Source organism: Alosa alosa, chromosome 6 (assembly GCF_017589495.1).
Source record: "Alosa alosa isolate M-15738 ecotype Scorff River chromosome 6, AALO_Geno_1.1, whole genome shotgun sequence".
In the NCBI taxonomy this organism is placed as follows: domain Eukaryota; kingdom Metazoa; phylum Chordata; class Actinopteri; order Clupeiformes; family Clupeidae; genus Alosa; species Alosa alosa.
In genome coordinates, this window is record NC_063194.1 from 482,027 (window position 1) to 500,540 (window position 18,514).

Genomic DNA, 18,514 nt, shown 5'->3' on the forward strand with positions numbered 1-18,514 from the left:
GTTTAATTATGGATATATTCTCCTTTTCTCCAAAGCAGTTGTATGCTATAAGCTATAATTAGGCAACTTTATTTATTTTCATTCTCTTTTTTTCATTGCAACAATCATGGAGGTATTATGTAACTGGAGAGAGTGAGGAAGTCCCGCTCCCATCCATTTTAATGGGCCATGCTAGGCAAGCTACTTCAGCCAAAAAACCGCAGCCATCTTTATATCAAAATGGTGTTTCATGGAGCTTATTTCCAGTACCAGCTAGAAACCAATTAGGTTCCACAGTACAGATGAAGACAACGAAAGTACAGTTGTATCGTTGTTGCAGATTGGATATTCTCTGAGAGGAAAAGAAGTTGTTCAGGAACGTGCATCATCTAACATAGGCGCAACTTTATTTCATTGGTTCGCTATTGGGATAACATTTTGGGGATGGTGGTGCAGAAGTTTGCCCCGTGTATTGAAGTCCTATAATGTGATGTTCATTTATGTGATAATACACAAAGAATCTGTAGCTTCTTCCAGAAATGCTTCAAGGATGGACTCGGACCATGGAACGCCATATTTTAAAAAATGTTGGCGGCCAACTGCCATGCTAATTGGCTGAAGCTAACCCTCCAACAGTCATTGCAACCTATACCCATGGTGCCAAGGTTTAGGACTCACTACTGGTTGAGTGTTTGACTGTTGAATTGTTACATTGGATCTTTTATTCTCCAGGAGGCAGACCGCAGAGTGAAAATGCAGAATATGGTGAGGTTCCCTCTCCTTGGCATGGACATGGCACCCCATATGGTAAAGAGGAGTCAGAGCAGCTGGAGTCTTCCCTCTCATTGGTCACCATGGAGACGACCATATGGCCACAACCCAGATGACTACTTGTATGACCTCTATGCTGTGTGCAACCACCATGGCAATATGCATGGGGGCCACTACACAGGTATGCTACACAGAACGATCAGATTGAACTAACCCTTTTTAACATGGTTAATTAGTTCAACAGTAACAAAATTGGCACTACAGGAAATGTGAGCAAATGAGACTAACAATAAACATGCCAAATTTCTATTTCAGTTCCTTATATATAAATTATATGTGTACAATTATGGATAAAATGGATGAAACTATGGATGAAATTTTCATATTTGTGGCAAATGTTCAGCAGAAATTTGTGTAGTATGGGCCACATCCTCAAACGGTTTTGTATAACCTTGGTTTTCTGATGGAGAACATAAGACGTTAACCAATAGGAAGTCCATGTCCGATGACGTCATCGATTTGAACCAACCTCCAATCACCTCTTTAGGGGAATTTTTGCAAGCCTTCCATAAGTCAATGTTCTCAAAATATTCTTCTTCTTTCAACTAGGCATCACAACACTATGACTAACACTAAACTCAGTCAGTCAATCAGTCAACAGACTTGATTGTTTTATAATAGTGGTCCTTTATTGTTAACAATGTGGGGTGACAATATCGAACACGAAAGAAATGAACTGGCATTCTTCCCGACTGTTGCTATTGCTTTTGACTTTTGATTTTGTTATTCATGGGTTTCATCAGGTTCCTTTCCACAGGTGTATTAATCAAGCACCATGCAGCCTGCATTGATAATCAAGGTGCTTGATTCTATACACCTGTGGAAAGGGACCTGATGAAACCCATGAATTGCCTGCAGCCAAGCAGTTACAGCGCTTGACTCAGAGTGTAGCGCTCATGCCCCCAGAGTGTAGCGCTGTAGCTGCCTGGCTGCTTTAGCTAATAGCTACTAACAACTCAATCTAGGTAAATCGGTTGTTTTCCTTTTTTTCGTATCAGCAGTACTCAGTGACCTCAAGAAACGGAGATCTATGTAAAAAAGAACCAGATTTCTTCTTTAACTTACATTTTTTTTTTTTTTTTTTTTACTATTGTGTCATTTTTCATGTTCCTTTTGTCTGAGTTTAAGTTGAAATTTCACTGTATATCTTTGCTCAGGTTCTATTAGTGACTTGCTTGGAGTACATAAAAACTTCCATGTTGGCAGTGACTAAGTCAACAATACAGGGGCTGGAGTCATCAGTACAGCTGAGTTTGACTATTCATGCCGCCTAATGGGGGGGTTACACTTGAGGCTTTGTACGCCAGAGTAATGGTCTCGACCAGCCAATGGGAGAGTTGTTCAGTCTTGTGGAGGGGGAGTGCAGAGTGCTCTGACCGGGCAGAGATTATCTCCCTGCTGAACATGGGGGTGGAAAGTAGGTAGTTAAATGATTTTGCCCTTAAGGGCTAACCTTACGTGCATACCTAAATCCTTAAATTATGGCCGGGATTCTATTTATAGCTGGGCCTCAGATTCGGACAAATAAAGGCCAGTAATAATTTTGTTTCCATTTAACTCATAAAAGAGCTCTTCTTAATATTTTTAAGTGTGCTTGCAAAGCAGCACACTTATTGTTCTTCTTAAGTTTTCTTATTAAGTGTGCTTGCAAAGAAAGGCTAGGCAATCAAGGACATGGGTAGATGGAGGAGAAATCAAAAATAATAAATAAAAAGTTCTATGGAGATGTGCAAAAGTTGGAGAAAGTCAGATATGTGTGTGTGTGTGTGTTTTGACGTGTGATGAAATAAGAAAATAAATAAAAGGTCTGTAGCATAGGGAGAGGGATGTAAAAGTGCTAAAAGTCTTGTAGGTGTGTGTGTGTGTGTGTGGGGGTCATGAGTGCTGAGGAGTGAATGAGTGCAAAGTCAGTATAGTGTGAGTTCAGAGTTCGGATGGCCTGGGGATAAAAACTTCTCCTGAGTCTCTCAGTTCTGGCTTTGTGACTACATAGGCGTCTTCTTGATTTCAGCGGTAGGAATAATCCATTGTTAGGATGAGAAGAGTCCTTCAGAATCTTTTGGGCTCTTAGGAGTACTCTTCTGGAATAGATATCTTGTAGAGCAGGGAGTTGAGTTCTTATAGTACGTTCAGCTGAGCACACTACTCTCTGCAGAGTACTACAATGTGGACTGTGGAGTTCCCATACCAGGTGATGATGCTACCAGTTAGAACACTCTCAACCACTGAAGTGTAGAAGGCCTTCATGATGGATGTAGAAACTTTGAATTTCCTTAGCTGACGAAGGAAGTAGAGTCATTGTCTGGACTTCTTCAGAACATATTGAGTGTTAACAGTCCATGTTAAGTCTTCAGTAATGTGGACACCAAGGTATTTAAAACGTGTGACTCTCTCTACAGGTTGCCCGCTGATCATTAGTGGGGTGTAACTGTAGTTCTGCTGCTGCCTTCTGTAATCCACTACCATTTCCTTGGTTTTATTGATATTCAGTGTCAAGCTGTTAGATTGACACTACTGTGCCACCTCATCAACCTGATCCAAGTAGAGCTGTTCATTGTTGTTACTAATCAGGCCCAAGATCACTGTGTCATCTGCAAACCTGATGATGGAGGTATGACTACTGTTGGCTTTGCAGTCATGTGTGTAGATGTTGTACAGCAGTGGACTCAAAACACAGCCTTGGGGAGCACCAGTGCTGATGGTTAATGAGTCAGATGTCAGACCCCCCACTCTAACCACTTGTGAACGGTTGGTGAGGAAGTCAAATATCCAGTGACACAGGGTGGTGTTCAGTCCTAAGGCCTTCATCTTTGTGACCAAGGTGAGAGGTACTATTGTGTTGAATGCTGAACTAAAGTCAATGAACAGCATCCTCACATAATTCCCATTCCCCTCCTCCAGGTAAGTTAAGGTGGTGTGCATGAGGTTTGAGATGGCATCCTCTGTAGACCTGTTGGCTCTGTAAGCAAATTGGAGGGGGTCGAAGGAGGCAGGGAGGGATGAGCAGATAATGTTTTTCATTAGCTTCTCAAAACACTTCATCACTGTAGACGTCAGGGCTACTGGGCGGTAGTCATTCAGACATGATGGACTTTTGTTTTTCGGTGCTGGAACAATAACAGACTGCTTGAGGCAAGTAGGAACTGTCTCTTGAGCCAATGCTGTGTTAAAGATATACAGGGCATCGCTTTCAAATGGCCACTTCAGTTGCGCATTACGAGGCGTGAAGCTGCGTGAAGCTTTAGTACCACTTTCAGCCACTGTGCGTCGCTCTGCCACTGTACATCGCTCTGTCAGTAGCCTGACTGCCGCCCCTTCTGAAAAAGCAGGAGGCTAGGCTACCTTTAAACATAATTGTTAAATTGTTTTGTTTTGTTAACAAAATAAATCGTAATTAACCTCGATTAAGGCTACTTGGGTATGGCTTAAGGCTTGACTACACGGTGGTAGCTAAAATCGAAATCTGCTTTTGATAGCCTACCGGTGCCGCTCCACAAAACGAAAAAATATCTTAATTTGCTGTCTATGTTATTGTCAGTGTTGGGGGTAACGCAACTACGCAAATCAAAACAGTGTCTTAATTTGCCCTACTTCCTGACTGCAATGTAGTCAATTGACTGCTTGACATTTACGCCTTTATGCCGCAGAATTACATTCATATTTGGCTGACTGCAGACGCGCCACTTCCCTCCCCATATTCCAAGATTAAGATAGTAGCCTATACAAAAAGCACTTCATACTATCATAAAAAAATCGTTAAAACGAATAGCTATTTGAAATTTGACAAAACACTGGTCCTCATTTTTGCGAATGCGAGGACGATATGAGCCTGTTGCATTTAGTTAGATGTCCAAGTCACGCATAATGTTTGAAAACCGCTGGCTCGTAATCACAATAATTTAACACATTTGGATAGCCTACTTCATCATGTCCCCATGCCTACATTTTTGTGAGGAGCATAGAGATTGTTAAAAACAATAAAGTATGGCTCTCCGTTTGGGACATAGAAAACGTATTATTTTTAATAGACTACCGTCGAAGATGCTGACTTGCAAAAGCCTCGGGATAACACGTTATCTCCACTACCATCAGTCATGCCCCTTGATCAAAGTGGGGAATGAAATAAAAGTTTGAGAACCACTGGCTTAACAAGTTACCTGCAGTCCAGAACACAGAATCTGTTGCAATATTCTGATGATCGGCGATGATGTCGGCAAATGTTTGGTTTCTAAAGTAAGAATTTCACTTCACCATGCACCTTCGACAATGAATAGCTCATTACACTTGTTACTGTTAAACGTAGGCCTACCTGGTATCATTACAAACATTATTCTGTGTCCTAAAACAGGCATATTTTATGGCATTGTGTCATGTAAGTTCGTTGCAAAATCTAGAGAAATGTGTGAGGTGGTCAGCGGGGGACAATTGAGACACACATTGGATTGTGTTATTACTTGAACATTCCACACTATCCACAGCTGTGGTAGGCCTATCAAGGGCAGGAGGATTACTGTTAGCACAGGCTTTATATAAAATTCTTCAACAGAAGGCCTTGAATGTTGTCTTGTTTGTGGAGCGCTTTGCTTCGCTTCTGTAATCTCGGCTTCATTGAAAATGAGGGCTTTCCTCAATGACCCTCCGAGAATAAATAAAGGTTGAATGAATGAATGAATGAATGAATGAATGAATAAATGCAGGCTTGCCCAAAATAAAATAAAAAAATTAAAAATTGTTCGCGATTGGAAGCTCCTGTTGCGCATAGGCGCATTTCAAAACATCGCAACGTAAAATGCCACAAAAAAGCTGTTTATGAATAGGTCTTAGTGAGTTAGGAGTCCTCTCGACTTAAGCTGTCCCAGACTTAGGTGCTACTTTTAGGTCTAAAATGCTTTGTGAATTACTTTTTGTGAAAAAACTAGGAGTCCTAAAGTTAGGAGTGACACGCCCATTATTTTTAGGAGTTGCTCCTAAATTCGCCTGTTTGGAGCTACTTTTAGCCTTAAAATTCTTTGTGAATACGGCCCCTGAATAAAAAGGCCTAGGCTAAATGAATCAAGGCAAAACAAATAGCCTAGTAGCCTAATGAAACATACAGATTGATGTAGTATCTTTGTAACATTATTAAATTATTATGTTACTATGCCTACGTTTGCAAAAGAGAACATTTTAATTTGATTCACAATAATGTTACATTTAATTTACATCTTGACAATGATTAGCGTAGTTTTGGTTGTTGTTGGCGGCGTTATTGCATGTTAGTTATGCCTACAATGCAAAATTGCTTCCTCACGATTGGAAGCTCCTGTAGCTGCGTAGGATTTCAAAACACGGCAAAATGCCGCAGGTTTGTGAATAGGTCTGTGTGTAAGGAGTCCTCTTGACTTCTTTTAAGCTGTAAGAGGTGGGAAGGTGTGATTTGTTGGGGGCAGGGCCGGATAAACTGGGCAGAAATGTCTGATGGCCCCCCTTCCCCCCAGCCAACGTGAATCGTTGCCATCTACGGCGTTCTACATACTCGACGCACCCGACCGGTAGCGCGACACCGTGACGTCAAAATGACGTAGATCTTGCTGGCGCGCCAGGATTTTAGCCAGGTAGCGCGAGGTAGCGCACCACTCATTTTTTTTCAGACGAGCGCGACAAAGCGGAATATAAGGCGAGGCACCACAGGTGAATAGGGTAAAAAAATTAACTAGCAGATATCACTATGAAACTTTCCCAGTTGATTACTTACATTAATATGGAAAAGAAATGTATTACAAGTTATCTGTAAAATAAAGTTTAAATATGCAAATTAAGCATAATCTAATTAAATATGTGCTGATTTGCATAAACTAAAAAAAACTAAATCGGAACATTGGATGATGCCAGGTTCAAAATTACTTTTTCATTGTGTTGACATATTAGATGAAAAGTCTTTTACACAGGGAATTTTAGATATCTCTTTTATTTATTCCGTAGAATCAGAAAATACTGCCAATAGCCTTTAAAAAAATACATTTTAGCCATGTTTTTAGGAATAAAATGTAATATAAAAAAGGCTAGGAATAACATATCAACAAACCCCTCTGTAGAAGCATTCTAAATATAGTTAGGTATAAGAAAGTTTGTTGTATGTAGGTGCTTCTGAAGTGCGATTTCATTCTCAGAGTGGGAGAGGAAACTAATCCACGGGTGCTTCACGTGCTAGCATCTCTCAATAGCACGTCTCTTAGGTGTGGATGGAGGTTTACCAGAGACTTTCTAATGAGGAGTCACAACACTCAAAAAATCCTCCATAGAAATGCATGGGGTTAGTTTGTAACGCCAATATGGCAGTTGTCTACACATATCCGACCCCTTTCATGTGTTGTGATCTCACTGTTGGAGCAAGGTTGGTGTTGTGAAGTCTTGCATACTTGCCTTGAAATAGATGCCCGATAAGTGCCCAAAAAGTGCTACAATATGGCTGCTGAGTGGAAGGACTTACTGCATGTATGCTATGTAAATGATTACTGTTAGCCTAAACTGCGCTCTTTTAGCTGATTTCTACAGGGTGTCTTTTCTACTGTTCTAATATGTATAAAATATACATTTATTTTTATTCTTTATTGCAGTAGTAGTCTATGCTCAGAGCCTAAACTCGTCATTCAAAAAGAGAATATTCATTTTTAAGTAGGCTATTGAAGTATATGGAGCCTAAAGCGAAGGAATACTTCAGTTGGAAATTCAACTGCCATTTGAAGAAAGATTCATTGATTCGTTACTAAGCCCAACCAGTCTACCAGAAAATGTCAAACTTGCACCAAACTACATTTTGGAGATGATCAGATGTGGCTGCAAGAGTGAAAATCCTTGTAGCTCTAACAGATGCAGTTGCCAGGTTAATGGTGCCTTGCACAATATTCTCTGCATGTTTTAGGGTAGGATGAGCCAGAACTGGACAATTATCAGAACTAATACCAGGAAAAGTGTACATATTCAGAATTGTTACAGGCAATATCTGAAATTATAAATGTATTATTTGACATAGAAAAGGGTTACATTTTCCCAATTTGAATGCATGAAGTATTGTCTGAATAACGATCACACTGCAAACTGTATTTTAGTACATTCTATTTGAGTTGATTATTTGCTTTTCCTATTTTTTTTTTTCTTCATGATTTCGGCACATATGGCTTTAATGGTTAATGTAGGACATTGCCCAAGGGATATCACACTGGGCACCCTCCTAAATATTAAAGAGCCACCCCAAGTCAACAAGTCTAAGCAAAAATTAATAAATAAATAACCCACAAAAACAGGTCTGACCCCATGGCTCCCTGACTGGCATTATCTGAAACATAGAAATTCATTAATTAACTTAGTAAAGGGTTAAATTGTCCAAATTTGAATTTACTGTCTGACTATCTGAAACTGAAAACTGAAAACTATCACACAAAACATTGTATTTTAGTACATTTTAATTGAGTTGATTTGCATTTAATATGAGTATGCCTACTCATCTTGAAATTAGAGGTATATCCTATTTCATGATTTTGGCACATTGGGCTTTTTCATATTTAAACATTAAATTACAGAAACCTTGTAATACAAATTTTCTGTGTAAAAGACTTTTCATCTAATATGTAAACACAATGAAAAAGTAATTTTGAACCCGGCTTCATCTAATGTTCAGATTTTTTTCTTTAAAACTTTATGCAAATCAGCACATATTTAATTAGATTGTGCCTAATTTGCATATTCAAACATTAAATTTCAGATAACTTGTAATACATTTTTTTCCATATTAATGTAAGTAATCAACTGGGGAAGTTTCATAGTGATATCTGCTAGTTATTTTTTTACCCTATTCACCTGTAGTGTCTTACCTTGTATTCAATACATTGAACAAGAAAGGGTTAATGTACAAAATTGCCCAAGGGATATCACTGGGCACCCTCCTAAATCTTAAAGAGATACCCCTGGTCTACAAGATTCTGCAAAAAAAAAAACTTTAACCGACAAAACCAGGTCTGACCCCATGGCTGCCGGACTAGTGGTAGTTGTGAATAGTAGCAACCAAAGTCTGAAGTAGCCTACCATCACAGAGGCTAGCTAATAGCAGAGCCCGTTTACATTCTCTGCTACTAGTGTTTCTTAATGCAGCTTCTTCTGCTGTGTAACGTAGTTAGCATTAATCTTTTCACAACAGCGACACCTCTGTTCAGGAGAATATTGCAACTAGTGTCGTGACCACGACGCGCGAGTATAAATGGTTACGGCGCTTCTGTGACGTCACATTGTCGCGCTACAGGTCGGGTGCGTCGAGTATGTGGAACGTTTAAGGCACGAGCGCATCTGTGAGGCCAAGCCTCACCAAGTAGCTCGTTTGTTTACAACTAACATTCCGTTTAATTAAACTGCTTTATAGGCTATGTCGAAATAGTTTTCAACATTTTGAATATTAGTGTCGGGTGAATTGAAATGTTCTCAAAGTAGCCTTATGGTTGAAAGCTGCTTGGGATCCCCCCCGTCAAGCAATATAACCATACAAACGCGCTTCCTGCACTCATTGTTTCAAAAGGAGTAATTTTGGCTTTGTCAGAACTGAAGAGCTGTGGACGGCACGGCACGGTATGCCCAATGAAAATAAATTAACATAACGCAACACAGACCCGCTTCTCTTTAAGGCCAGTCACTGACATGAACGAAACACAGAACCCGCTTCTCTCCGGGCAGTTACTGACAGTAACCTAGAATAAATGCATGGGGAAAAACACTTTCCCATGACAAAGACATTGTAAAACACTGAAAGTTAATATTTTGTCACTAGCAACATACATCTGTCCTTTGTCAAATGTATTATGTTCCAAGTAGCCTATCGTGTAATTCTGCTTCATAAAGTTGAACAAATACATTTGCTTATTTCACAGAAAAATATAAATAGCCAGTTAGGGTCTACAGTGCAGAGTTGGTAAGTTATGGTAGGCCAACTTGCAGTGAACATACAAACAGGGGAAATTCTTTCTCTTGTAGCTGAGAAGCCTCAGGTGCGCACGTAGACATAAGGCCGAACATGCAAGCGCCAATGAATCGTGCTCTCACGACAATCACGCCGTTAAACTTAATTAGGCTAACATCACTCTAAGTTCGCCTTCAAGCAAGGAAAACGATGATTTGAAGACATTTCGTTGGAAGGGCAAGGGGTAGCAACAGGGCAACACAGAGACAGGCCCGATGGCAGGGCTGTTATGAGAGTATTAAAATATGGGATATTCTACGGGAAAACATTAAAACGGCAAGACAGCGGGGGAAAGTTAAAATACGTGATAAAAACCCGGAAAAAGTTGGCATGCATTGTTTCGGTCCCAGTGCACAGGGATTATTTGTCATATTATTAATCACATATGATTATTTGTGAAATTGTGCAAACTGGCGTAACACATTTGAAAAGGAAGGACTGGTAGCATGCAAGCTCACGGGAAAGATTGATTTAAGAACGTTATCACAAAGTGTGGCTGTGGCGCGGGCGGAAGACAGCGACAATTGGCAGGGGAGGGTCATGTCTTTTTTAACAATTCTGTCGGAGGGTCATTGAACAATTTCTAGCAGGCAAGAGAGGGTCATGCAACTTGCAACTGAAGCACTCAAAATTCCTCCGGTGGCCCCTTCAATAAATAACGAACAGTCCCTAGATTGCTGCTGGGCTATATGTCTTGGTTCATGTCTGTTAACAACTCATTGCCGTCAAACGCATAGCCTATCTCGCGGTTGCATCCATTACAAACAAACATGCAATGTGAACGTCTGGGATTGGGGAGAGCACTAAATGCTCTACTGAATAAGCACGAAGTCAAACCTTTAAATGAAAAACACTCTAATAATAATAATAAATAAATAAATAAACCGCTAATGAAGTAAACTTGTGACCATCAAAAATCGTTTATCGCCTGTAACTCCATGATAACAGGACGTAACAGGAAGGCATTTGGCTGAGCAACGGAGGTTAATATGCTCTATATTTTGTCCAAATGATGTCTGTCTATCATCGTTGCACTCGGAGAAAACTAGAATGTTTAATTTGTCCTGCGTTTCTTCTACGGCTGCAAACGGGATTCACTCGCAGTCAACCAAATGTTCTTTATTAGGGCAGGGAAGGCATATTTCTGTCTATTCAATTATTTCTAAACCAGTCTGCTAAAGTCTGTAGTGAAGTCTGTGTAGGGTTTTCCAGGCTCCATTTCTTTTTACGAGACACCCTGCTCACTTGAGCTATCTACCGGTTGTTTGGGTTGTTGCAGCGTCTCACTGGAAAAATACAAATTAAAGTCGCGTGATACCGCGTGATCCCAAGCTGGCCAAGTCGAAGCACTGCCCACTGTAAGTGAACACAGGAGCTAACTGAGCAGCGCAGGATTTCAAAACCCTGTTAGAAATTCCATCCGGTCCAGCAGCTTTTCTACAATTAACACTCCTAAAGGCATTGCTCACATCGACCTCAGAGACACAAAAAGGTGCATCCTCATTTGCTTCACATGCTGCAGCTTGTGCAAGATAGTCTGTGTTTTTCATGTCAATTTCATGTGAGCATCAAAAGCATTAAGTTCATCAGGGAGGGCTTTACTCACATTCATCATAGGAGGGGACTTTCTTTCAAAGCCAGTGATGGTTCGGAGTCCTTTCCACACTCGTGCTGGATCACCCTCCAAGAAATCAGCTTCAACTCTGTCTCTATAGCGCTGCTTAGCATCTTTAATAGCTCTACGTAAACTATAAGATGCTGCTTTGTAATCCGTCATATCCCCTGAAATAAGCCCAGCATTATAAGTCATGGTGCGTGTCTTTAATGCCGTTCTCACTTCTCTATCCACCTATGGCTTCTGGTTATGGTTAGGGAAGCTTCGGATCTTTACAGTTGGGATGATGGAATCAGTTAGCATATTGATGTAACTTAATGATACTTCCGTAAACTCATTGATGTCAGCAGAGTTTGTCTTGAACATCTCCCAGTCAATGTTGCTAAGGGCGTCCTGTAGCCTGGCTTCCGATTGGTCAGTCCAGCGCTTGACCTCCTTCGTCACTGAGGGGTCCGTCTGACTTCTCTGTTTGTACATAGGCAGTAGGAAAACAGCGGCATGATCTGATTTTCCGAAAGCTGGTAGAGACTTAGCTTTGTAACTTTTCTTGAACTGTGTGTAGCAGTGATCCAGTGTGTTGTCACCACTTGTAGGGAAGTGAATGTGTTGAATAAATTCAGGCATGGACCGGTTCAGATGTACTTGATTGAAATCACCGGCCACAATAAGCGCAGCTTCAGGGTGCGTGTGTTGTTGTCTATTTAACACTTATTGCAATTCTGAAACCGCAGCATCTGTGTTGGCTTGTGGAGGAATGTAGACAGCGTTGAATATTACCGAAGTAAACTCACGGGGCAGGTAGAAGGGTTGACAGACGATCGCTAGATGTTCTAGATGAGGCGAGCAGGACTTTGAGAGAACGGTGACATTTCTAGGATCACACCACTTGCTGTTCGTCATGATGCAAACACCGCCACCTTTCGATTTTCCAGATTCCTCAGTCCTGTCAGAGCGAGCAGCAGAGAAAAACTCCACCGGAGTGATGGCACAGTCCGGTACAAGTTCAGTTAGCCATTTCTCAGTAAAGCATAGAATGTTACAGTCTGAGATACATCTGAGATAGGCTACATCAATAGGCTCTCAAAACAACCCCAGGCTCACAAAACAATCCGAAACAGACATAAGGTCTTTATAGAGCAAATCGATATAGATTATTTGTCAAAAAAACCAGTAAAACATAATTTGTGGGATGGAATATATAACATTCACACTCATAGCTCATATTTTTTTAAATAAATCAGTGAAAAAGTATCCTGACAAACAAGCAGCTTTTTAATGCCTTGGTCATATTTCATAATTTCAATTCCTCTGTAGGTTACCTGATAGCCCAGTTTGGTAGGCGCAAGACGCGTGACATTATTTATTTTTGCAGCCAATCACTGCTGTCATTTTATTTTATTGATTTGATCTTAGTCATAGAAGCTAAATTCGAAGGCAGGCCACAGGTAAAATCCAACGAACCGCATTCACCCCACAAGCCAATAGTTGAATAGCCCTCTCCTAGAGCTTTTGAGATATTGCCACTGCTCCAACACTGAAAGGCACTGTTAGAATGCTTGGATCAAGCCAGGTTCAGCATAGCGTATGCCACTGTCTGCTCACGTTGCTGACCGGACCAGGGCAAGCACACTTTTGCAGTTCCCGCTGGAAATGCAGTCTAATTTGTATTGTTGGTTGGTTTAATATTGTTGCCAATGAAAAGTCATTGTTCTACACCATGAGTCTCCAACACCTCGCTCTCAAGCTACCAGTCGCTTGCCGCCCCCTTCTGAGCTTACCAGAGGCTGAAGCAGTAACCTACATTTAAACACAATTGTTGCTGCCAGGCATCAGCCTACAAATTTTATATAAAAAAAGTAAAGCATACATAATTAAAAAAATAACTAAATTTAGGCTATCGGCTATACAGAATAAGGTTTCCATTACAGCACAGCACACGCACCATGAATGAATGAAAGCGGATGCCTTATCTCGCAATAAGCGGATGGAAATCCCGACACTCTTTCAACTAGGCTACATGAAACTTAATATTGAACCATCAAATACCCCACAGATTTCAGTGGTCATCAGTCCCGATATTTAGCAATATAATCAAACAGTTCAAACGTAAATTAAATCATTTGCTTTTGATAGCCTACCGGTATGCTACTCCAAACGAAAAGTAGACCTATGTCTTACAATAAAACGCACCACATAAGAAATAAAGGCCTAGCTGCCTCTACAAGCCTGCCCCAAATAAAGGTGCTGTGCTTTGTGCAGCCTAAATAAAAGACCCCAGCCATAAACTTACTGCCATGTAATATTTGATCGCTGTTTTGCTACTAATTATCTTTCACCTAATGAATGCCCATGAATGCACACACTAGAAAGTGAAAGTAGGCCTACTCGCTCCGTGTCTGTAGCTGTCTGTTTACGCCCGCAATCGATTGTAACATTCCAAACTCCAAAATGCTTGATTGCTTTGCATTTAGCTAAATTTTCATGTACCACATCAGCATTTTTGTTAAGTGAATCTTTTGTAAATTGCTTTTCAATTACAGTCGGGCCTATAGGCCTATCGCCTGGCTTGCCTCAGCTTCGGTCACGTCCTTTTAAAACTGCATCTTTTTCTCTCTCTCGTGAGCATTTAATCTGCTGCCAGCTTGTGACTCCACATCGCCCAAAATGCTTGATTGCATTGCATTCTCCACATTTTCAGCTAAACTTTCATGTACCATATCAGCATTTTTGTTCAGTGAATCTTTTGTAAATTGCTTTACAATTACTGTCGGGCCTATAGGCATATGCCTGGGTTGCTATGGTCACGTCCTTTTAAAACCACATCTTTTTCTCTCTCTCGAGCATTTAATCTGCTTCCAGCTTGTGACTCCACATCGCCCAAAATGCTTGATTGCATTGTATTCTCCACATTTTAGCTAAATTTTGGTGTACTACATGGCATTTTCTTTCAGTGAATCTTTTGCTTTACAATTACCTTCTGGCCCTCCTCTTGACTGCCTTCACTCCTTTGTCTTCATTAACATTATTTTTTTTGGCCTCAATAGTCCAGTTACATAGTCTCTGTGTTTGGTTTTGGATTTTGTGAAATACATTTTTAAATAAATGCGACTTATAGTCCGGTGCGACTTATATAGGCTATGTTTTTTTTTGCTGTTCATGACGCATTTTTTGACTGATGCGACTTATACTCCGGAGCGACTTATAGTCCGGAAAATACGGTATTCCCTGCTACTTGAAAACAAAGGAGATGACTGCCGCTGCTGACAAAGAGCGGTCTTTCGAAGCGGCTTTGTCTGCGACTCTTATAGAATTGGAGTTAACCTCTTAATTGAAAAGAACAAAGAATGGCACTGAAGTCATAGCTATACTGCTATCATATTGCGTGCAGAGGGAATTTGAAAGACAACCGTTTATCCCACCCCTCGGATTGAGCCTTGCCAATGGTGAGTTCCCAGACCCAACATCTTGATGTGGGTCTGGCTCGTCAGGCTACTCCTGGCCTGCATCTTGGAATATTGGACAAGCATGCATACCAGTATGTATTTTAGCAGCAAGCTATTCAGTCTAATTATCTAGTTGTTTGTCACAGTTTCACTTTTCTATGAAACAACAACCCAAAACATACTAAGGTTTGATCATATCTGGAATGGAAATAGCCAGTTGTCTAATATGGAATAAATTGCCCATTCACCTAGTTACTTTGGGAGGAACTGGTCAACCCAATGTGAATCACTGAAAATGCAAAACTATAAAAGGCATGAAATGTTTTTGTGTTCTCTAATGAATTCTTTCTTTTCTGTTTACAATTCCATTTACCACCAGCATACTGTAAAAACTCTATTGATGGTCAGTGGTACTGCTTTGATGACACTGAGGTACAACCAATTGCTGATGAGGACGTCTGTCAACAAACAGCCTACATTTTGTTTTACCAAAGAAGGACCATCATTCCATCGTGGTCAGCCAACAGTTCTGTTGCAGGTATGCTTTCTTCCTGAACTATCACAGTGCAACTAGTAACACTTTTTGAAGGTCATAACTTGGAACTACAACCTCAGTTCCAAAGAAGTTGGGATGCTGTGTTAAATGTGAACAAAATCAGAATGCTATGATTTACAAATTATGTTAAAGGATAATTCCGGTATTTAGCACTTTAAGTCCCTTTTCTGGTTTGTTGTGGATGAACTAGAGTGGTGGACACAGAAATGTTGACGATGGGTCCTGTCTTGACTTTTGACTTGTTTAGAATCACCTTTGACTGCTTCAGAGTGGCTGGCTACAGGCATGTCCTTAAAACAACCCTTAACGTTCGTTTTCAAAACTGTGCAACTCACCGAGTGGTTAGTGGTGTTCGTTGATAACTAAAAACAAATATATCGGCACAATTTATGATTTCAATCCGTGTTATTTGCTAATTTTTCAGATAGCTCACAACCGCGTATAAACTTCCGCTCGATATTTGAGTCTAAAGCGTCAGCACACTCCCGACCACTTGATGCCGATAACCACTTTGCCGTACAAGGAAGCTGTATGGAACTCGGTGTCTAGCGCATAGACAGTAAAAAAAGGTCTCGCGGGACAGTCACATTTGAGCGAAAAGACTACAACCAAATGTATGGTACTAGCAACCAACATAGCAACCAACATGATTACCCTAGCAATCAGCATAGCAACCACCACGTCCACGATGACAACCTAGCAACCAACATAGCAACCAACATGATTACCCTAGCAACCAGCATAGCAACCACCATAACTACCTTAGCAACAGCCTAGCAACCACCTCAAGTACCCTAGCAACAGCCTAGCAACCACTTTCACAGTTAAACCATAGCAACCTATGAGATTAACATATCAACCAGCATAGCAACCACCACAACTACCCTAGCAACAGCCTAGCAACCACTTTAAATGTACCCTAGCAACAGCCTAGCAACCACTTCCACAGTTACAATCTAGCAACCAATATAGCAACCAATGACATTAACCTAGTAACCAGTATAGCAACCAGCACAACTAACCTAGCCACAGCCTAGCAACCACCTCAAGTACCCTAGCAACAGCCTAGCAACCACTTCCACAGTTACAATCTAGCAACCAATATAGCAACCAATGACATTAACCTAGTAACCAGTATAGCAACCAGCACAACTACCCTAGGAACAGCCTAGCAACCACCTCAAGTAGCATAGCAATAGCCTAGCAACCATCTAAAATACCCTAGCAACAGCCTAGCAACCTAGCTAAGTAACATGGTTAGCATAGTTAGCATAGTTAACATAGTTAGCATTGTTGGCATAACTGCTAGAAAACATTAGCTAAGTTAGCTAAGTAACATGGTTAGCATAGTTAGCATAACTGCTAGCAAACATTAGAGCCATTCCAACTGTCAGTTATCTTCAACTGTTTACCTACTATTTGTCTATCAACATTCATTAAACTATCTGCCAATCAACATGCATATCAGTCTATCAACAACTTTTAAACTGTCTACTTTTAAACTATCAACTTTTATTAAGCTATGCAACCACCATTATCTATTTTAACTATACATGATATTTTACATCACAACTTTTGCATTTGAATGCACTGGTAATTCCCTGGAATTAAATTTTTTAGTTATTATTCTTCCCACCAGATTTCTGCGTCTAATTCAGCTTCAACCGTTTAACGTAGAAACTTTGTTCAAACTTTTTTAATGTAGGTCTTGAAAAGGACACTTGAGGAATGTATTTTTCGTTTTTTGTACGAAAACTTCCTCCTTTTTGAGATATTAACATAAATCAAGCTTATTTTTCCCCATAGACTTGGCATTGGCACTATGACATCACAATGGGCCAATCAAACTGATTTGCACCTTTATCAACTGACAGCTGCTCAACTAGGCCCCCTTACAGAGCCAATTAAACTGATTGCACCTGTATCAACTGCTTTCTGCTCAACTAGGCCAACTCTCTCTGTGTAATCCATTAAACTATCTGTCTATCAACATCTATTAAATTTTCTGTCTATCAACATCCATTACACTATCTAGATTAAACTTTTAAACTATCTACTCTGTCTCAGGCTTTAATCATACAATCGGCTCTCTTAAGACTACAGATCCTTTTCAACTGTTTCCTCTGCCCACAACTGTTTCCTCTGCCCAAAATAAAAGTTCTCACTACAATAATTCCCTATTAAATAATTTAACAATTTAAACTATCCAACTTCTTACCTGTTCAGCCATTCCAACTGTCAGTTGTCAACTATGACTTGCATTTTCATGCACTGGTAATTCCTCGGAATTTTCTAGTTTGACATTGTTGTTGTTTATTATTGATATTCTCCTTAATGTAGTCTTACCATGCTATTGTTATTGTTGTTATTGATTGAATTGGCATTGTTGTTATTATTGCTGTCCTCCTTAATGTAGTCTGACCAACATTTTAAATTGTTCCCTGTTAAATTTAAATTAAATTTAAGTATTATATTGTTATGTATTTGTATGTCGCTTTGGACAAAAGCGTCTGCCGAATCCCACAACCATAACCATAACTTAGGCACAGTGCTTTTAAGAGTTACCCTTGATATGTGCTTTGATTTAAGCTTTAAGGCTATTGTGCAGAAAAGGCTTAGGCTATTGTGCCACTTACCACAAATCGATTTGTAAAGGCAATGTCATTTTTAAGCAAACGTTGTTAACTGTTCTTCTAAAACATTCCAACTGGTTACCATTTAGAGGAGAGGACTTGGAACACTTGAACAGGAATGGAAAAATTATGTTTTTGCTCAGAACAAACCGAAATGAAAAAAGTCTGGTGTTAGACTTTTTTCAAATAAAAATATTGGGGCATTGCACACTTTCTCACGTATTTTAAATACATTACAACTGTGTTATCAAACAATACAACATGTATTCTTTAGGTTCAACAAGTTCATCATTATGTGAACATTGGGTAAACAGACTTCCAGGCAGTAAACCTCCTAGTCTGGCATCAGGGGCTTCTTCTCGACGCACGTCCTTGGCCTCACTTGCGGAATCAATGGAGTTCCCTGGAGATCGCAGTGAGGATGACGGTTAGCAGCTTGTTTGCATTTTAAAGTTCAATACATGCCTATGCATC

The 18,514-nt window shown here is 40.2% G+C and overlaps 1 protein-coding gene across 1 annotated transcript in view; it reads left to right on the forward strand.

Annotated features, from left to right (window-relative positions):
* Positions 1–18,514, forward strand: part of usp31 (ubiquitin specific peptidase 31) — a 204,920-nt gene that overhangs the window by 181,297 nt on the left and 5,109 nt on the right. Inside the window, exons 13-15 of the mRNA XM_048245616.1 lie at positions 712–931; positions 15,231–15,389; positions 18,315–18,467. Coding sequence (XP_048101573.1) covers positions 712–931; positions 15,231–15,389; positions 18,315–18,467 — 532 coding nt within the window. The remainder of the gene's footprint in view (positions 1–711; positions 932–15,230; positions 15,390–18,314; positions 18,468–18,514) is intronic.